Source organism: Neopsephotus bourkii, unplaced genomic scaffold (genome assembly GCF_033783945.1).
Source record: "Neopsephotus bourkii isolate Nb327-2 ecotype Australia unplaced genomic scaffold, CSIRO-AGI_Nbou_v1 NB_107, whole genome shotgun sequence".
NCBI lineage: Eukaryota > Metazoa > Chordata > Aves > Psittaciformes > Psittacidae > Neopsephotus > Neopsephotus bourkii.
Genome location: NW_026900624.1, coordinates 3,840,435 through 3,862,833, shown reverse-complemented (window position 1 = coordinate 3,862,833; position 22,399 = coordinate 3,840,435). Strand labels below are relative to the sequence as shown.

At 37.7% G+C, this 22,399-nt stretch overlaps 1 protein-coding gene across 1 annotated transcript; it reads left to right on the top strand.

Annotated features, from left to right (window-relative positions):
- The first annotated feature begins 4,398 nt into the window (after positions 1–4,398).
- On the top strand, positions 4,399–21,858 carry MRPS35 (mitochondrial ribosomal protein S35). Its single transcript, XM_061358224.1, has 8 exons — positions 4,399–4,546; positions 6,313–6,356; positions 7,123–7,290; positions 7,996–8,056; positions 9,183–9,322; positions 11,239–11,348; positions 11,960–12,029; positions 21,349–21,858. The coding sequence occupies exons 1-8, from the start codon at positions 4,399–4,401 to the stop codon at positions 21,625–21,627; spliced, it is 1,020 nt and encodes a 339-aa protein (XP_061214208.1). The 3' UTR covers positions 21,628–21,858.
- The last annotated feature ends 541 nt before the right edge of the window (positions 21,859–22,399 follow it).

Sequence of the window (22,399 nt, the reverse complement as noted above, 5' to 3'; positions counted from 1 at the left end):
TGTTTATTGAAACCAGCATCATAAGCTCCTGAACATGTTTGCCATTTTAGGCACCCTGGTAAATTAAGCAACAATTATAATGCATTCCATGGGAGTTATTTTTTACAGTGTGAAGCAAAATTCTGCTGATCTCATGTTATTCTACCTAGACAGTAGAGAACAGCTTGATCTAAAGTTTAAGGTGTGTTTGGTCTTTTAAGTTTAGTGCTGTTTACTTAGGTGAGCAGAATTTTTAAGGTAATTATAATACATCTTCATAAAAAGCCATAGTATTTTTAATACCTCCATAAAAATAATAACACTAAAAAAATTGTACAAACTAAAAGTGCTACCACATACAGCAAAGTATCTCTTGAAATGCTTATATTGCATCAAAGACAAAATTACTGATTGAAATATTGTACCTATTCTAACTAATGAAGAGGTATCAGATAGCAGTCATGGAGAGCCTTCAAACAATAAGAGACGATACAAATTCTTGTTCAGTGAACCTCAGCTGTTACTTGATTCCTATGTTCAATTATATTAAGTGTCCTAGCATTGTTCTATTGGGTTTGTTTAAATCATTAGCAATGCACTGGAGGAGAAAGATGTTTTTATTGGTACTGAGGTTGCAACAGAGCATGATTAAAAGTGGATCCTTGTAATGGGTATATTTGAAAAGATTGATAAAAATGTAATTATTTCTTCAAGAGAGACTTTTTACATAGGAGTTGTGTGTTATAACTGAAGAGGAAGTAGGGAGAGTTGACAAAGATCATAAGTGCAGGATAAGTGCAGCTGCACATTCTACATTTACATGTATGAGTTTAAAAAGTCAGATATTCTGTTAATAAGATTCCCACAAAATTTCTTCCTGTAGGCTTTTTTATACTACCTTTAATTGACTACCAAGCTGAAACTAAAGAAAAGTAAACTAAACTTGAAATTCTTAATGTCAGAGGTCTGCATTACCTTCTCCTCCTGTACTGATCTGCAGCCCAAGGCAGTAATTCTTCTGAAATTATACACCTCATTCCCAAATGGAGAATATCCTTAGCAAGAAATCTCCTATTTCATCTATGTCCTGTAATTTAAGACAACTACCTCTTACTTTCTCTGGTAGCTCTAAATTCTTTACTTATTCTACAGTACGTGCAACATGATCAGAAAGTCAGGCTTCAGTATTCATAACCTATTCTGCATAGACTTTAAGACCTCAAGCACAGAGAGGCTGACCAAGTGTCTTCCCACTGTGTTCCAGGCGATCAAATTAACCCAGGCTGACTTAGCTTAGTACAGGCAGAAGGGTATATAGCTACCTGGTAATTACAATGCTATTGCTCTGTGAACTCAGAATGTTAACCAGGGGTGGGATTCAATCATAGTAGGAAATTCCCTCTTTCACCAGTAAATTTTTACTTATTGAATGGTCATGTGAAATTAAATCTGACTGGAAAATTAAAGATGAATCATAATCTCTTACTGAAAGAGATGACAGAGCCCTTGTAAATGCTGGCTTTTTCACTAAGAAGATGGGAAAGAAATCACAAAATTTGAAAAATAGTAGTAACGTAATCTATGATTTAGCTACATAAACACACACTTATCTAACATCTCCAATATGTTTCTGCTTATCTAAGTTTCTAAACATATCTGTTCTTCTTCCCCAAATATCATTTTTGCAAAATCATAGTTTCAAATAAAAATTAAGTGGCTTCGGTTGTACTGTAACTGGAAGGGCTTTTCAAAATGTATGTGCATCTCAAAAGAAGGAACACTTATATGCTAACAAAGTATGCAAAGAATGTACCCTGAAGTAAAGTCATAAGGCCAGTCTATAGGTCTGTTGGTCTCTAATTAATCATGGCCTGACTTTGCGAACGAAGATTTGGGAAGGGCTTTACCCACGCTTACTACAAGCACGCTGATGACTAAAAAGGCCAATGTAAGACAGGCAAATCTGCTGCAAAAAGCACAGCGAAAGGTCTCCTTAGGTGGTATAGGCGGGGCGCGATTCTTTCTACGTTGTCTTTTCTCCTCAAGACTAGTTCTCCGTGAGCTCTCAAAGGAGACAACGGCATTGTGTATGGTGTGTCTCCAAATCTCCCAATTGGAGGCCAAGGTGGACCAGTGATGGCAGTCAATATATCCAAGGCTGAGATACTGTTTCAGGGAGTCCTTTTATCTCTTCTTTGGGACACTTCTCTTGTGGCTACCGGTGGCAAGTTCACCGTAAAACACGATCTTAGGGAGGTGGTGATCCTTCATTCTAGAGATGTGCCCTGCCCAGCGCAGCTGCAATTTCAGCAATATGGTCTCGATACTGGTGACCCCTGCCTGTTCAAGGACAGTGACTTTTGACACAGTCAGTCCAATGGATGTTTAGAATTGCACGGAGGCAGCGCTGATGAAAGCGTTCGAGGAGTCGCAGGTGATGACAGTAGATGACCCAGGATCCAGACCCATATAAAAGAGTAGACAATACAGTGGCCCTATAGACACTGATCTTTACATTATTCTTCAGGTGTTTATTGAACCAGACTCTTTTATGGAGTTTTCCGAAGGCTCTATGTGCCTTTGCTATTCTGTTGTCTATCTCTTTGTCGATCGTGGCATCTGAGGAAATAATGCTTCCCAGACAGCTCTATAGCTCTAGTTAATGAGTCTCTAGTTAACGAGCTCTAGTCTCTACTTAATGATAGTCTCTAGTTAATGAGCTTGTAAGTGAATCACTATAGCAGTAGTTACGAATACCTGTTTAACCTTAACTAGTTTCTCTGTGATAAAATTAGGCTATTGCTCATGAAAAAAAAAAACCACAAACATTCAGATGAAGCATTTAACTATAAAGATACAGACTATGCTGGTTATTATTTTTTTGACACTTCTGGTAAAGCTTGCTAGGGTGACAAAACATTAAATTAAAAAAAATGGCCACAAACATTAATTAATTAATTGAAGAGTAACATCTGCAAAAATAATGTGTGGCAGGTTTTTCCCCGCTTTTCTAAGAAATCAGCTTGCTGTGTGTGGACTGGATTATTTTAGGTACACATCTGTCAGAGAAGCCAGACAAGATGGAATGGGAAGAGTCCAATGGAAGATTTTGATCAAAACTTAGTGGCTGTGGAGATCTTTCTCATCCTAGTGCATTTGCATTCCCTAGCCTATTCATCTAAGTCTGTATTTCTGTAGCATCAGCAATTTACAAGTGGTAACACATGGAAATGAATCAGCTGAATACGATGAGTTCAAGAAAGACACTCTGGATCTGGGGCACTTCAGTTTTGTCCACCTTTTAGAAATGTGGGGCTGTGTTTAGCTTGGCTAAGTCAAAGAAATCTGTGATGAGACGCAACTCGGTCTGCTTAAAAGCAGGTGTAGAAAAGAGGCTGGTTTGACAATAAGAGTTCTGGAAGAAGTTGTGATTCCCAAGAGCTCTTTATTCTATCAACTTGAATATCCTATACATGTTTCTTTAAAAAAAAACACCCTTCTGAAGTAGACAATTTGATGTTCACTTTCTTTAGTAAAAGTTAACACAAACAGCACTGTGTCTAGAAAGAGCCTTGGGCAACAGTCTAGTGTGAAGTGTACCTGCCCATGGCAAGGGGCGCTGGGACTAGATGGTCTTGAGGTCTTTTCCAACCCAAACCATGCTACAATTCTATGCTATATTAATAATGCAAGGGTAAAATACATTACAGCTATGTTGTAACCTGAAGCAAATAGATGAAAAGACAAGAACTCCTTGAGAATGTCCAGCGATACAAGTGTAGTGCTATAAAGAACACTAACTCTTGCATGCAACAGGCTCTAAAAAGTAGAAAAATGCTGTCATTGAAGAAAACCAGCAGTCTAGACCAGGTTCACACAGGGCTGAACCTGTCTGCGTTTTCCTAAAGAAATGCACGGAGAGTTGCTTCAGGAGTAAGCTGAAGAAGCTAGTCCCTGTTTTAATGATATAAAGTGCATTCAGGGACTGAGAACTTGAATTTTTATTTGCAAGAGAAAAAAAATGACTTCGTAAAAAGAGCCACTCCCACTAAACCCCGATCACTCCCCTCCGACCACAGCCTGCAATCCGCCGGGCACCTTCAGCCCGGGCGGGAACTACACGCACTAAGATGGCGGAGGCACCACACAAGGGCGAAGCACGACTCTGGAGCACTCTCCTTCGCTCCCCAGCCCGCTCTATAGGCTCGTAAACTCACTCCCATGGTTTCGTCCCGCTCCTGGAGCCTCTCTGGTGTCCGGACCTCCCCTTCCCTCCCCGACCGCAGCAAGCTCCGCTCCCATCCTCCTTGAGGGCGGGGAACTGCTTCCGTTCGCTTTTCCAGCTGGTGTGGCCCGAGCCGGCTACCATCCTCACGAGAGGTTGGCTGTGGGGGTAGCCTGTGTGCGGCAAGTCCCAAGATGGCGCTCGTCAGTGGGGCGGGTTTGGTTGGTTGCTGGGTTGTGCTGTCCCGTTGCCGCGGGACGGTTGTGGTCGCATCTCGCTTCGCGGCCGCGGCTTATTCCTCCGCGCCTACGGTGAGCGGCACGGAAGGACAGCAGGGGGAAGGTGAGACCAGCAGACATACGTTGCGGTGGCGGCAGGGGTGCCCCCGTATGGGGCTGGGGGCTCCGGGCTCCGGGCTGGGGGGTTCTGGGAGCGGGCGGCGAGCTCAGGCCCGTGTCTCTCCTTCCTTCCTGGGTGTAGGCCGCTCTGATTAAGGCGTTTTGTTTGCAAATATTTGCAGGCGGGGGTTTATTTTGTCTTTGAAGTCTTTTGTGATAAAGGTTATAAATTTTGGCAGTGCAAATGTTGTGAATAGACTGAAGACAGAAGTAAGCAACTTGGTGTTTGCTCGACACTGCTAGATTCAGAGGCTCATAGAATCACAGACTGTTTTGGGCTGGAATGGACTTCGAAGATCATCCAGTTCCAAACCCCTGCCACAGGCAGGGACACCTTCCACTAGACCAGGTTGCTCAAAGCCCCGTCCAGCCTGGCCTTGAACACTGCCAGGGATGGGGCAGCCACAGCTTCTCTGGGAAACCTCTGCCAGGGCCTCACCACCCTCATAATAAAGACTTTTTCCTAATATCTAATCTAAATCTCCCCTCTCTCAGGTTAAAGCTGTTTGCCCTTGTCCTGGCTCACACACTCTTGTAAAAAAGTGCCTCTCCAAATTTTTTGCAACCTGCCTTTAGGCAGTGGAAGCTGCTATGATATTTCCCCAGAGCCTTCTGTTTTCCAGGCTGGAAAACCCCAGCTCTTTCAGCCTGTCTCCATAGGGGAAGTGCTGCAGCCCTTGGAGCATCTTTGTGGCCTTCTCTGGACTAACTCCAACAGGTCTTATGTTGGGGGCTTCAGAGGTGGACACTCAGGATTACAGTGGACCTGCAGCACATTGCCCAGTTTTAGGTATTGCAAATAAGAATTTCACAGTTTGTTATGGGTTGTGCACTCATGTTAAACATTTGATGTCATGCCTGGCCTCGAATTGTTATGGGATGTGCACTCATGTTAAACATTTGATGTCATGCCTGGCCTCGAATTGTTATGGGATGTGCACTCATGTTAAACATTTGATGTCATGCCTGGCCTCGAACTGGAGCTTCAGGAGGTTCTGAGCTCAAATGGAAACTTGTTTGCCAGGGTTGTAGCAACATTCTTCCCAAGGGTGGGTGGGCAGAAAGGATCTGTAAGCGATCTGTAAGTGATGTTTGATGTTGGAGGATGTGGCACCGCAGAAGTAAAATGTCTCCTGCCCTGAAATTGTAGGTGTTTGTAACAGAAATAATGAGATTGATATGAATGAAGGGTGTCTGTTTCTGAAAGCACTGCAAAAAAACAACAGATAAAGGGGTAAAAGAATGCTGTGTATTGTTGCAGAGCCCCATATATATTCTTCAGTTTAGATTTGTATATAGGAAAAAGAGGAGAAACAGAACTGTATCTATAAAATACTTAGACAAGGAAAACAAAATAACTGAAATTCAAAGTCTTTCCAAGGCTTAGGTGGGGTAGGGGTGGAAATCAAATTAATGGGGCAGAAAGAAACCAAACATTCACTGCTAAATCCCGTTAAGTGTTTTTTGGTGAATACGTACTGTATTGTAATGTAGCAATAATTAAAAACCAAACAAATCCCAAGTTCAGACAGGATACTTGAAAATAATTATAATCAGATCCACCTTTGTTAGTCTGAGTATTATAAAGGCCACATTGTTTTGGTGGTTTTGTTTGTTGGATTTATTTTTTTTTTTTTGGAAGGGGGAGGTCTGAAAGTGTTTAAATTAGGGTATAATAGTTGGTATTGAAAATGTTTTTCTTTTTTTCAGCTTTAGCAAGGAGAAGAGGCAGGACACAACAGTTCATAAGATCAGTAAGCACCGAAACTGTTTGCAGTTAATTGAAGTGTTTGAAAAAGTTTTCTAAGCTGTATGTCTTTTAACAGTTTGTATAGGAACCCTTTCTGCCTTCAAAGCCTGGTGAAACAATCCACTGTGATTATCCCAGAGCCAGCACTTAGATTCTTGAATGTCCCAGCTGTTTTCAGTCCATGGCCTTATAAAGGCAAAACCATTAACAGTAACACACTAACAGTCTGTATTGACACTTTTACTGAAAGTCTTAAAAGTAAGTTACAGTTGCATTTAAAATCAGACATTTTAATGTAGTTTTTAGTTTGAGTTTACAGGATTTGTAGTGCTTGCTTTCTGGCATAACTAAAACATTTAGTTTTGTGCATAAGTGAAATTGTTTTTTTAAAGTAGAATTAAAATTCATACCTGAATATTTAATCACTGTGAACTTTCTTATTTATTCCACATATAAATTTCAAAAGTCGTGTATTAGGTATGATTTTTAAAGGCAAATAGTGAAAGTGGGCCTGGGACGTACTAAATGTATGTACTTCTTTCTAAGCATTTCTGAAATAAAATGCAATTGAAGATTGGAAAGACCTTCTGCCTAGGCTGTCTTAAAAATTCCTTTACAGATGGACACTACCTTTTGATGTAAAGGTGTCCTGAAATTTCTAGCTGTGGAAATTTATTCTGAAATAACTGGGGCATGTGTTGCTTCTGCTTTGACTCAAAACAAAAAAAAAAGTGTCTCCCATCAGACTTCTATAATTTTGAATTTATTAGCATATACCTCCCAGAACTGAGAAGATGGCTGTTGATCAGGACTGGACCAGTGTTTATCCAACAGCAGCTGTGTTTAAACCTGCCTCTGTGCCTCTCCCAATTCGAATGGGTTACCCGGTGAAGAGAGGAGTACCTCCACCAAAAGAAGGCAACTTAGAACTTTTGAAGGTAAGACATATGTCACTGGTATGTGCTAACTTCAAAATTTATTATTATTCACTAAGACTGTGCTGCCTGGATTGGAATATTTGTATTGGATACTGTTTTCTATTATTAAATAGAATCATAGAATACTTAGGGTTGGAAAGGACCTTAAGATCATCAAGTTCCAACCCCCCTGCCATGGGCAGGGAAACCTTGCACTAAACCCTATCACCCAAGGACTCGTCCAACCTGGCCTTGAACACTGCCAGGGATGGAGCATTCACAACCTCCCTGGGCAACCTATTCCAGTGCCTCATCACCCTAACAGGAAAGAATTTCCTCCTTATATCCAATCTAAACTTCCCCTGTTTAAGTTTTAACCCATTACCCCTTGTCCTATCACTACAGTCCCTAATGAAGAGTCCCTCCCCAGCATCCCTGTAGGCCCCCTTCAGATACTGGAAGGCTGCTATACTGTAACAAATACAAGTGTAATTAATGAACCACATCAGAAGACTTATTTACGACTATCATGCCTGTACCTTTGTAATGGGGCTAACTTAAGTCCTTTGTTAAATTGGGCTGGAGAATAGTCTTCTTACCTGAATATTTTATTAAGGGTATCCTACTGCCTTAAGTTGAAAGTATAATCAGATTTCAGTAACGCCCCTTTATTTATAAACAGACAAAGAGCTATTATTTTGGTAACTCTTAACATGTCTGTTTCAGATTCCCAATTTTTTGCATCTTACTCCTCCTGCAATTAAGAAACACTGTGCAGCTCTTAAAGGTGAGGTTTTGGTTTGCTCTTGGGTTTGGTTTTGTTTGTTTGTTTTTGTTTTTACTGTTTTTTAAAACCATCTCTCAGAATTTTAAGACAATGCAAAAGGTAACTATGTGCAATGAAATAGAAGGTGAGACATGGTCCACCTCTGAAGCTGGTTATTTGTCAGGTTTTGGGTCGTTTTGTATGCTTGCTTGTTGCTGTATAGAGTCCTACATCTGGAATGGAATAACAGTACAAGCATGGGATGGGGGCAAACGGCTAGAAAGAAGCATTGTGGAAGAGCCTTCTGGGCATTTGAATATTGAACATGAGTCAGTTGTGTACCCTTGTGGCAAGGGAAGCTAACTACATACTGGATTTTATTAACAAGAGTGTAGTCACCATATTCAGAAAAGTAGTTCTTTTCCCTCTGTTGAGCATTGCATCCAGTTCTGAGATCACCAGTACAAGAAGGATGTGGACCTGCTAGAGGAGGGCCACACAGATGACCAGAGGGATGGAACACCTCTCCTGTGAAGAAAGGCTGAGAAAGTTGGGATTGTTCAGCATGGAGAAGAGAAGGCTCTGGGGGAACCTTAATAGTGCCTTTAAGTATATAAAGGGGGTTTATAAGAAAGATGAGGAGAGACTTTTTGCCCAGGCCTGTGGTGACACGTCAAAGGGCAATGATTTTAAGCTGGGAGAGAGTAGATACTTAGATTGGACATAAGGAAGGCATTTTTTACAATGATGGTGTTGACATTGGAAGAGCTTACCTAGAGAAGCTGTGGGTGCCTCATCATTGGACCTATTCAAGGCCATATTGGATGGCCTTGAGCAGGCTGATACAGTGAAAGATGTCCTTGGCTATGGCAGGGGTTGGTCTTGGTGATCTTGAAGGTCCCTTCCAGCCTGAACCATTCTGTGATTCTATTTGGCAATTGTGAGACTGCATCTGGAGTATTTTGTCCTATTTTGGGGAATCCAGTACAAAGACATTGAAACACTGGAGCAAGTTTAGCAGAGACTGCCATTATCTAAATGAATACAGTTTATATAAATCGAACTTTTTATAAGATGCATTGCAATAAATTTGAAAAATCCTCAAACAAACCAACAGATACTAGAGTGTTTACTCTTTATTATGTAGATTTCTGCACTGAATGGCCAAGTGCTTTGGACACTGATGAGAAATGTGAACAGCATTTTCCTATTGAAATTGAAACAACAGATTATGTTTCTTCAGGGACATCTATTCGTAATCCCAAAGCAAGAGTGGTGACTTTAAGAGTAAGTAGTATTTTGATAAACAGCCTAGCAGCCTTTTTTTTTCCCCCAAACCTTAGTACAAGTATGATATGTTGTAAGGAAATGAGGGAAACGGTTTACTGAATGTCTGAATAAAAAGCAGTGGATTTCCTTAAGAATTTTAGAACTGAGGTTGTAAGATTATGGATGTGTGTTTATAAGTGAAGACTAAGCTCTGATAAAATATTGTAGCTTCTGAAGAATCTATTTATAGAAGGGTGTGTTAGTGCCTTTGTACTCAGTGTCTTGCTTAGACTCTCTCATTCCTAATGTATAGACCTCAGAAGTGCACAGGTATTGAAAGATGGGTCATGTGAATGTGGTTCTATTAGTATGTATTGAGTTGGCAAGCCTCCGGGCATCGGCGTGTATACAGTAGGAGAGGCAGCCTTCCAATCATAGGATCATGGGATACTTGAGGCTGGAAGGGAACTCAGGAGTTTTCCAGTCTGACCTTCTGCTCAAAGGTAGGTGTGAGATCAAACCAGGTTACTTGGGACTTTATCCAGTTGCATCTTGAAAACCTCCAAGGTTGGAGGTGGCACAGCCTCTCTGGACAACCTGTTCCAGTGCTTGCCTGCCCTCATGATAGTAAAGATAGGATTGTGCTGCATAGTTAAACATGTTTTCAAGATGAGATTTGAGCCTATCTTAAGAGCAGCAGCAGTGTGGTCAGTGATAGTTGTGTTCTTGCTCTGTCAGTATATAAGTTCAAATACTGCATGATACCATAATGCTCATAACACTCATAATACATCTAATCATGGTGACTTTGAGCTGTAGTAGTTCATTTTGTCTGTAGGAGTCTCTTCTTTCCCTTTATGTTGTGAAACCTTTGGGGCTGACATTTAGTATAGTCTGTCATTGACTTAAATAGACATTTCATGCCACTGTTAGGAATAACTTCACCATCCCCTTGTAGTCATTGCATACCAGAGATTAGCCTTTCTGGGTTTGTCTCCTAATTCAGATACATGGTCCAAGAGCAAGGTTTCACAAATTTGTGTGCAAATTAGTAAGAGACTTCTATTAGGTCTTCATGTTTTTAATATTCCTTAGCAACTCTCAGTTAATAGAAACTCACATTTCCAATACCATGTATATTTAGACTGTTAAAGTTCTCATCCTTCTTATTTACTATTATGTAAACAGTTAAAACCAGCTTGTTTTACTTGTCAGTCATTATTGCACACAGAAACCAGGGTCAGACTAACTTAGTGGGTCTGTTGTGTTTTTGTGGGGGTTTTTTTGGGTTTTTTTTTGAAGGGGGGAGGATGTTTTTTAAATAATAACAGTTCTTTGTTCTGTATCTTGTGTTTGTGGGTTTCCTGCTATTGGAACTGAAGACAAGCCATTCACATTATTGTTTGATCAACATTATATTGTCATCTGTGTGCATCTTTGCATACTTCTAATTAACTCCCAATAATTGTTTTGAGGATTCTGATTTGGTGTCTATTGAATTGGTGTCTTTCTTTCTCTTTTGCATGGTTGCAATAAAGATCTTTGGTATATCTTAGTATTAACTTTACTGATCTGTATTTGGGAGAAAAAAAACAATTAAGGATTTATTTTTTCCATATGAAGTACATGTAAGTATGCAATACAGCTACAGACTAAGCTGACAGCTCTTTTTTTTTGCTCTGAAAATAAAGTTTGAGTAGAAATATTCTCCCCCAGCCACTCTGATATTTGGATGAAAAGAAATTTGTTGTTTGAATATTCATATTATACTTGTCTTGTGCTAATACTTCTGATGTGATGCAATCAAAAGAAATTCTGCAAATGTGTATTTAATAGCTCTTGATCAAAGATGTATCTAACTATCTCAAAATATTTTCCAGGTGCAGAGATTGGATTTATTCAGTAATTAAAGGTGTTTTCTCTTGTACTTGAAGGTTAAACTTTCGAACTTGAATTTGGATGACCATGCAAAGAAGAAGCTTGTTAAACTTGTAGGAGAGCGGTACTGTAAAGACACAGATATCCTCACAATTACAACAGACAGGTATGATTACAAGAAGGAAAGAACATGCCTGTAGTCACAGTATAGAAGGGGCTGAGTGTTTTCTCAGCAGAAGGTTTTGATGACAAATTTTAAGAAAAACACTGGTTTTACAGGACTGTCTTATCCCAACAAAATTTACTGGTGATCACGTTTTGACTTACAGCTACATTGACGGAATCTTTTCTTCTTAAAACATTGGCTGGGTCTGTTCTGAACTGTATTTCATAGCTGTTTTCACCAGTCATGCTCCTTCATTCAGATCTTGGGGAAAAAATTAAATCTTTTTTTAAGGGAGTTCAGATTCCCTTATGTTGGATTCCACTTTGGCACAGAGGGCAAACAAGTTTTTAATGTTCCCTGAAGATTGTAAACTCTTGCATTTTGTACACTTTCCTGCTGAGTTGCAGATGCCTGTTCTTCTTTCTTGTTAATACTCATGCCTTCATGATGTTATTCTTGTTTATGTATAATTCAGAAATGCATGTGAATCAAACACAAACTTCCTAAGCTTCCTACATTAAAACTTCGAAATTTTAATGTTAACATTTCATTCAAAAGTATGCTACAGTGTCTTTATTTCAGAAAGACTAGCTTTGTTTTTGAACTTTCAGGTGTCCACTAAGAAGACAGAACTATGATTATGGCATACACCTCCTCACAGTTTTGTACCATGAATCCTGGGTAAGCAGTTGTGAATAACTCTTGCTCTCTAATGCGCATGCATGCTCTCTCATCAGTTATAAAAAGTTCCATGACTGTGTGCAGCTTCAAGTAAGTTATCTTAATTTTTTTTTTCCTCTTCCACCTCACTTTTCTTCAGATTTAACCAAACTAAGTTGCTTATGTTTGAATCTCAATTCCCCAGTCAGCTTAGGGTACATTATTTTTTAACTTCACAAATGCTATCCTGTTTGTGTACATAGTTTGCCTATTTTCAGAAGTTCTCTATTTTTTGACCTTAATATGAGATTCTTTCCCAATGCTTTGTTCTCACAACGCGTCTAAAACTGACCCTGAGCCTAACATCAAATGCCTTAATTCTCAGGATTCCTAAATATACCCAGCATGTTCGGCTGCCTATGCACAATATTCAAATATAAATTAAGTGTATCCAGAGAAATGGTGTACTCTGTGATTATCATGTGATATGTGCACTTTCAGCAGTGACAGTGTTTGAGGATGAAAACAAGTCTATTCCAAAGAAGCAGAGGGGTGTGTTACCAGCTTTAAAGCTATGAAAGCTAACAGCACAGTATCTACATTTTGCCTGATTCCAAACTCTTATCTGTTAATTAGAATCTGTCTTGGGCTTTTCCTAAGCTGCAGTAATCGTGGCTGTAACTTGGAAGTATTCTGCTTCTTAAATGCTCTTCCCTCAAGCTGGAAGAAGTAAGGAAGGGCTGCTTTTGTGAGCTCTCTTTTGCTCAGAAATGGGACATCCTCCCACACTTCTGTTATTTTTAGGATTTCATTATATCTAAGTTAGTGTCCCGAAAAATACATAAAATTCTTGTAACTCTTTAGGTAAATATTTCTATCAAGGCAAGTGTAATGTAAACTTTTCTATAATCATTCCAGATATGACGTGTTTGGAATTTTTTCCAGTAGTTTTTGTTAAATGGTTATGCATGTGAAATATTCATTGTAAATGTTAGCTATTACTCCAGTTCATTGACAGTTTACTACAGTTCTTTGGTCCTCTAAATATAATAAGATATCTATAGACCACAGATCTTTCTCTTACAGTGAGCTCTTCAGATTTGTCTCCTGTATTTTTGTGGTTAATTGTGGTGGTTATAAGTATTGCCTTCCACAATTTAACAGCCATTTTTAACAGAAGACAGGATAGCAGTCCAAAATGAGATTACTGTTGAAACCCCATAGTTATATTTTGGATAAACTGACTTTGTTTAAATGTAATACTTTATTAGTCACATTTAGATATTTATGTATAATATTTATATAATAAAATAATATTTTATTAGTCACACACAGAGACAGACAGTGAAAGCCTTCATCATCAGTGTATTTCCATAGAAGTATTCTTTTAAGTTCTAGATGACTAGCTACTAAAATTAATTCTTCCTGTTTCCAGTTGTTCTATAGTATTTTAATTAAATCTCTGTATTTAACATTTTTGTGAATTTTAGTGTTCTTGATTTTGATTTTTGCAGTGATGACATAAAAAACATAAGCAGAATAAGCTATATTTCTGTTTCACTGGAAGTTGCCTTGAAGGATACATTTTGTAATTGTAGAATGCATCAAATTCAGGTTGTTCTAACATCTTAAAAGCTATATTTACTTCAGATTTCAAGTGCTTTGTTCACATGGATATTTTTCTCCCAAACAGCATTACGTTGCATTACAAATTTTAAATTAATGCCAGATCAGTTTCCAGTATTAAGCAATGACAAGAGAGCTAGACATTGCTTGCTTTATTAATTCCAGATGAACACCACATCTGTTCTTTGCTCTAGCATTACTGTTCTTTGCTCTAGCATTACTTAGTGATGGAAGATACGGCTGTGTGATATTGCTTTGTGCGTGTTCAATGTGTATTGAGTATGCACAAGTCTCTTGCCCTTTTGTCACCTTTCAACTTCCATGTTAATATTTGATGAGTTCATCAATCTCTTGTAGTTGTCTTTGATTTCAATGAAAACTTAATGGTCTCCTGAGACATGATTTTTTTTAATTTTGTCTGACATGTTTTGTGTTGTGTGGTTTTTGTTTGCTTGTTTGGTCTGTTTTTCCCATGATCAGTGGTAATGCCTTTTAATAACTTGCTGAAAGATAGTCTGATAGTTGTAAGCCATAAGCAAGCAATCTATGGTTTATTTTAATTTGTGCAAACTTTAATGCTGGAGGGGGATGAATGGGAAGTGGCCTTCCATGTACTCAGTAACATCAATCCTTTTTACTCAACTGATTGCAAGATTTGATAACTTTCCCAGCAGAGTAATGCCACATTGTTTTAATGAATGTGCATGATGGAATTCAAGAAAAAGATGAGGGTGGTGTTCCATTCTTGCTAAGTGAAAGAAAATCTGACTGCATGTAAATTTTGTCCTCAGTCCTGAAAAGTTTGTCTACTGTTTCTCTTACATGTGGCATAACTCTATGATCTATCTTAATAATGGGTTACTAAATTTTGTGAACCAGTGAAGATGTGAATATATGAAAGAAAAAATTGTATGCAAATATAAATCAGGAAATGTAGTTTCAAGTGTAATTATATTTTAATTGCTAGTGATGCATAATTTTATTAGTTACAAATTGGAGCATCCAAGTAGTTTAGGAATCTGAATCCTTTTTAAAAGAATGACAGTTCATTGTGGTTTTGTTGGGTATGTAGTGAACAATGAGGCTGTATGGAAAACTGGCAGCATATTGGCCAAGTGATAGTATCGACTTTGTAAGACAGCATGCTGTTTCTTGAGATGAATCTGAACAGTAGGAGCAGTATTAATTAGAGGTCTACATATTGTGGTCTTGGTTCAACATGTTTGAATTAGAGGTTGGCTAATAGGCTGCCTAAATCTAATGGAGATCTCAATTTAGTTGAAGTTTTTATTACTTACAGAGATGCATGAGATGTGAGAAGTGTACCAGAGTGATGCATTTGGCACCTTAGTTTTGATAAATGCAGACAGATACCAGGCCCATGAGTTTAATTATCATTAAAATATCCAACCAAAGAATGTACATTTATTTTCTTATTTTAAAATACTAGGGGATCTTTTGCCTTTTTCATCCTGTTTTCAGATTATTAATCAAATATTTGTGTTCTATTTGGGTTTAGCATGTGTTCAGTAGATATCTGACTTGTGCAATATGGTAAGGATTGAATTTACCTTCTTTAGACTTTTTCTGTGATTCCTTTCAAATTATCTTTTAGGATTATGCCTGGATTTATTTAATCAATGAACGGGTGAGATATGCTAGGTGGATTGTTAAACAGCAACTCAATCTCTTGTATTTCTGCAGTCTTTAAACCATGGTGCTTCTTGAATGCTGTAATATCTTCTAAACCTGAATGTATTTTTATGTAGTAAGTGGTCTTTAAAAAGTAAGAGTTTGCTGCCCTCAAGTGGTTAAAAAGATCATAAACTGATTTCTTCAGACTCCTCAAATTAATAGCTTATCACTAAAAAGTAAAAGTTCTGTTACAAGTTGAAAGCAGAAAGGAGAAACAAGTGGAGCAGGAAGTTAATTTCCCAGGAAGGAAAATCATTTACACTGCTTATGAAAGGGATTAAAGTTGCAAGCTGTTCTCCAGTGTGTTTCTTAAAGTAAAAGGTTTAATCTAGCATACCAAGAATAACCGTGGAATAATGCTGTACACACTTCTGAACTCTTGCTTTTTCTAGTAATATGGTTATAGGAGTCTGGTAAAAAAGAATCAAGACTTAAAAAACAGTAAAAAAGAAGGAATATAGAAGTAGGGATATGTGGAAAGTGGCTGCTGAATGTGTACAGTAATAGCAAAAGGGTGTTCTGGGTACATCTCTTTGCATTGTGTTTGCATTGTAGACGTTAATAGTACTTGTAATGAAATGACAGGGAAGTTGAAGTAGAAAGGGGAGGGAAGAAAAAAACCTGAAGAATGGACAGTGGCACTAGAGACTTGAGTAAAATTTATCTGTGAACCACAAAACTGTGTAGTTAGAATGAATTTGAGGGAACTGTACCACATTTCTTTTGCATTCCTTTCTAAGTAGAACATTCAACTGCAAGGCACTGCTGGGGTGGGGAGTCTGTGTATGCATGCACCTCAGTGAATACTTTTGTATATCCATTGGTGATAATCCTAAAATACATTAGGTAGCTTTTCTCTAGAGCAGTCAGCACTTAAATTGTGTTGTCTTTTTTTTCATCTACAGTCATTTTAAACCATTACGAATAAGCACATTTCTTTTTTCGCTTCAGGTTGTGCCAGTAGAACTTTGTAACAGTAGAATTTTGCAGTTTTCACTGCAGCAGTTTACCTTCTAATTCAGCCTAAAATAGCGAAAGGGTACAGATCCTGGTCTCTGGCTACTTAGGTTTCAAAAGTATACTTTAACTTCATGTTCTGAACACTCATGATGTTGTGACACATCGGTTAGGATGGGGGTGGAAGGAGAAAATATGAAGTCTTGCCAAAGCAATTCTCCCTAGGCAGCAGAAAATTCAAGGTTCATTGAATGAAAAAGAGGGCTGTAGCCAAGTGATTAGAGCATGTACCTGGGAGAGAAAGATGTAGAGCTCTGGGCACCTTTTAGTATAACTGAAGACTGCTTAGTGTAAATCTCCTGACTTTGAGATCTTAGAATAATGAAGTGTGTGATGTAAGTACACCCTTCTTACAATAGTGTTCTTTCTCAGCATGTCATTATATATGGTTTAAATAACACAAACAGGCTGAAGTAAGGGTGGTCTGGAAATGTTGTAATATATACTTTGTTTTGAAGTATGTATTAAATTTCATTTTCACTCACCAGTGCTCAAAAACTGACAACACAAGGCTTCATCATTAATGCAAGTCAGAAAAGATAAAGCTAAGTGGCACAGTAGATGTTACATTTAATAAATATTCAAACATATAAAATCAGTGAAAAAGTTTTGCTGACAGGGAATCTGCATTGTGAAAAAAAGGTTAAACTTTATTTTTATATGGTTTGCCACAAAGGATAAAACAGTGAAGGAAAAGGTTGATTTCAAAATTGTCAGTGTAGCATTTCAGACTATAGTACGCTTTGTGCAGTAACTTGTGTTCAAGACCATATTTCTAGTTGCTTGAGAAACAGTATACCTTTTTGAAGCATAAATACAGTTTTTACAGGTGTTTAATTTTCAGTCTAAATGTCAGACTGAAACAAAGTCTTACTGGGCATAACAAAACACTCCGTAAGATCAGAATCTTACAGACAGAGTTAGATAAATACCTTACGAATGACTCTGTCAGAAGCCTGGCTTTTCTAGAAAATACATGCAGCCACTTTGGCCAGAGAAGTGGGGTGTTTTCCTTAATTTATAAAAAGGCAATCTAGATGTTGTTGACATCTGAGGACACTTAAGTCAGTGACAGAACCAGGGATTAAGCCTGTGAACACGATTAAGTATGATAGCATCTCTTACTTCAGTAATATTTTCTGAGGCAAAGCTCTTTCTTCTCTGCCTGTTCTCCTTCCTGTTTTGCATTTGTACCTTACCGGAATGTTTACTCCTCACAGTATTTCTTGTGACACCCTGATGCTCTAGAGGATCTGTCTACCCTGTGCTGTTGCTGTATTTATTCCAGGCTCTATAGAGTTTGAAATCTGACTTGCAACTTAAAGGACTTTCCTTCTCCTGAAAAAAAACAAAAAAAACAAAAAAAACAAAACAACCCAGCAAAACAATCACTGAAATACTTGGTCTTGCTAAACATAAACAGCATTACATTTTTAAGTGGTCAAACCATTGACAAGGAAATTGACTTACGAGTCATGTTTTTAATTGCCTTGGAGATTTTTGTGTGCCACTTACAAATTCTAGTTAAAATACCTTTTCCCCCAAAGAAACTGCAGAGGACTGATTTATACTGTGTCACCACTTCAGATTAAACACTATAAAGGCTTGTAAACCTTAAAAAAGTAACTGGCTTAAACTGTAGCATAAAAGGTTTTATTTGAAACAAATCCTTATGTGCTTTATGACATTAAAAAAATATTCTATTTGCATTTGGAAGTGTAAAATAAAAAATAAAAAAATCTTCCGTGCCCCTTTAGTAATAGGTTTAGTTCCTTTGACTATATATGAAAAGTTTTCTGGTGATTTTTGGTTTGGGGTTTTTTTTTCCCACCTCCTCAATTCTTATTGAAAGTTTTGCTACGAGAAACAGTTGAAATTATCAGCTTAGTGTATCTTCAGCCAGGTTGGTTAATACTTTCTGAGACTGTGTCTTACATGTGATAGAATGAAACAATCATTTTAAGTGAATTCATTGAAAGAAAATACTTTCTTGATTTCTAACCTCATTCACTAAGTGGGGTTTCTAAAAAAATGTCACACAATGGCACACTTGTATTCCCTTTTTCACATATACATTCTCATTTGTAAGACACTTGGTGCAGTGTTCGCTAGAATTTTAAATTTGCAGGGGACAAGTAACAAAACTTTGAGTGATGAAGACCTCATTTTTGAAGTTCTTACATTGTCTCATTATTTTTCTTCATAATACTTTAAATAAAGTCTACAACACTTGTAACATTTCCACTATTCAGTTCATAGGTGCTTGTCTACCTACAGTGCTTTCTCAAATGAATATATAATTCCAGATTCACTTTTGTTCTTGCAGTAAATCTGGTTGGAAAGGTATTTAAGTTTTGCTCAATACAGTCAGTTTGCAAATATCTGGTTTCTGTTCAGTTTCCTGTTTGTGATGTATGTCTGGACTTGTGTACAGTAGGGTAACTTTTCATTTTGAGGCATGGCCACCAACATTGCAGCAATGGATACTAGCTTTTTGTAGCAGGGCAGAGGAATGGATTTTGAAATTTCTCCCTACTGTCAAATCCCTTCCTGCCTCCCTTTTCCCCAGAAGTCAGCTTTTCTTTTAAGGTCAATTTTGAAACGCCATTCTACTGGGAAGGATTCCAAGAAAGAAATACTGAAGAGATTCTTTGACCTCCTTTAAAACCTTACTCTGTATCACTCAAAAGAGAGAAGGAAATCTTAACCTGTTTATCAGCACGCCTCTCCAAAATCCTGTAAGTTAATGTGTGCAGAGAAGGATTTTCCTGAAGAGATAAATGTAGTGTCATAACTGTAATTTGTTTTTATCTCTACTATAACTTAGTGTTTAAAAGCCTCACAGTGATCTTTTGTTTGAACTTCAAACATGAGTTTGGTCCAGGGAGTGACCAGGAGCACCACCCATATTCCCTTACTTTTGAGAAACCCTATCCCTGTGAGAGAAGTTTTTGCTTTAAAATCCTTTTGGAGTTTAGGAAAAGAATTATAATAGCCATTATGTAGATAAACAAGGGATATGTAAACCAGATTGATGAAGTTAATTAAAAACTATCTACATCTCCACATTGAATTGCAGTATTTTTCAAAAGTACAAGGGATACTCTGCTATACCCACTTATTTCACTACTGTTTCAGCAATACAGGCTGTCCTTTATTTTTTCCCCCTCTAAATATTGAATGAGGTTCTTTCACTTCTGTTTTGTATTATATCCAGGCTTTAATGTCAGTCATATGAGCCTTTTAGCAGTGTTAATCACTCTTTCTGACTAAACATTTGGACTTGGAGATTTAAAAGACAACCGATTCCGTTTACCCAGTGCAGCATGCAGCATTTGTTAAAGTATTTTTAAATTCACATAGAGACACCCAAGCACACAGGTATGTAGGAAAAAAAATAACCCTGGGTCTTAATTAAAGGTTATTAAATATTGTGGTTTGACTGCAGCATCCTTGTTACTAGTGGACAGAGTATTTTAAATGAAAAACAACCCCAAACCCACTCCCATAAAACCGAAGCAAAAAAAACCCCAACCCTCTCAGGATTGCCAGGTCTCTTTCGACTCTGCATAGTCTAGCTGAAAACTTACTTCAGAGCCCTTTCTGGCAGGGGATTTTAAAAAATAAAATCCATCTATCCATATGATGTAAATGATTTACTATATTTCCTTGAACTTACTCCAGGACACATAATTTTTATTTAGATATGATTTCTACAACTGTAAGAAAAACATAAGCACCAAAAGTATTTCAGATTGTGATTCTTATATAGTTGAAATAAGGATAGTCTGTTTACACCAGTACTGTACTCAGTAGTTATAAATATGCACATAAATACACAATCTACATTATATAAAAATACAGATATATCTACAAAGCATATCTATTTACTAAAGTGCAATAAAAATTAAATACACAAAATTTATGAAGAGCAGCTGCAGAAGACAAGTATTTACAGGCACTGGGTTGAAGTTTTCTGTCTGTAGCTTCTCAAAGAATCATAGAATCAGCTCAGTTGGAAAAGAGCTTTAAGATCATCAAGTCCAACCTTTCCTCCAGCAGTGCCAAGTCCACCACTAAACTATGTCACTGAGGGCTTCACATACATGGTTTTTGAACACTTTCAGAAATGGTGATTCCACCACTCCCCTGGGCAGTGTGTTCCAATGCCTGAGCATCTTTTTGGTGAAGAAACTGTTTCTAATATCCAGTCTAAACCTCCCCTGGTGCAGTTTGAGGCTGTCACCTCTTGTCCTATCACTTGTTACTTGAGAGAAGAGACCAATCTCCAACTTGCTCCATCCGCCTTTCAAGTATTTGTAGAGAGCAATAAGGTCCCCCCTTGAGTCTTCTCTTATCCAGATTAAATAACCCCAGTATCCTCTCTACTATTACTGATCAGGTAAAAATTAGCACCATGCAGATAGAGATTCTTTTGAGGAGCAATTTGTTTTTCAGGAAGAGGAAATAGATTGATTGGTGGTGATTTTTCATATGAGTCACAATTAAAACATTTCCCAAACAATGAAGGATTGCTGTCGCTCATCATCAGTTACTCGATATGAGCTATCTTGAGGTGCATTTTATAGCCAGTGTAAATGTATCAAAATAATATCCTAGGAACGTAATAGCTAGGTGGCTACTTCCAAAGCTTGAGCATTTAGGGTCATTTCAGATTATTACTTTTAGATGATTTGTTGTTATTCATCATGTCTAGTCTAGAAGGTTTTTTTTCCTATTCTGACTCATCTAGTTACATTTGCCAAATACATAAAGAACTTGCTAAGTGGGAGGAAAAAAACTCATTCTGCACAGAAAATGTATGGCATACAGGCACCTTTTGAATTTTGAGGCTTGAGTTACAAGCCCTATACTTCAGAGGAGGGGAAATATCTTCCATGACGAACGTAATTTTTAAAGTGAATTGGTATAGAGATAAGTTTCCTCCAATTGTAGCTTTCAGTCTTGAGTAGTTTTTAAGACAATGTATATTTTCTTTCAGAAAACCGAGACATGGGAGAGTGAGAAGGCTGAGGAAGACATGGAAGAGTATATTTGGGAAAATAGCCGCTCTCAGAAAAATGCCTTGGATACCCTACTTCAAATAAAAGCCTCAGAGAATGTCAGTAATGTAACTAAGGAAGAGCTTCTTGCATCAGAAGTGGTTAAAAATTACAGAAACTCCGTAATTGCACTTAAAAATGAAGGTGAAACAGAAAATAACATGTCTCAGTATAAGGAATCTGTGAAGAAACTATTGAATATACAAGCATTACCATGACAGTAGACTCTGCAGGTACACCTGATTGTTACGGAAATATTAAACTACTAGGTTAATATTTCAGTGTGATATGGTTATATATTTATCCAGAACCTTAACCAAAAATACGAAACTTTATGAAAAGTTAATTTCAATAGTAATCAGGTTTTTCTTTACCACTGGACTTTCTTGTAAACATAATTGTCTTGTCCATGAATTCTGTTCTTTGAATAAAGTATGTTTTGAGTCTTATTGGTGACTTGAACATTCTGTTCTGTGCTTTCTTAGATCCTGGTTCAGACCTCAGCTTAATCACATACTACTGACTTCTCACACAGCTACTTTTAGCATATAACTTAGAGCAACATGTCAAAAACAGTGAAATTACTTAGGTTCCTAGTTCATTAATTTAGAGTCTGAAACTTAAGAACTCTAAATTTTCTAAATGCTTTTCAAATGTCAGTAATTCTTCTGTTTTCCCTGCCTGTAAAATGAAGATAATACTGCCTAAGTATCTTAACTCTTGGAGAGGTGTTGAAGCATGCTGAACAGTGTGAGGTTCTCTCAGTTGCCATTGTAAAGGCCAAGAAATACCCTAAGTAAAAATACCTGTCTCTAAAATGATGGAAAAAAATAAGGTAGTAAATGGGATGGTAGTGAGAAGGTGAACTAGCAGTTACAGTCAGGATGCCAGAGTACATAGGAAAGGAAGACTGATGAGTGTTGCTGGAACTGAGAGCTGGTGATTAGTGAGGCAAGTATATATATCTTAAACATGGAATGGACTGAGTCG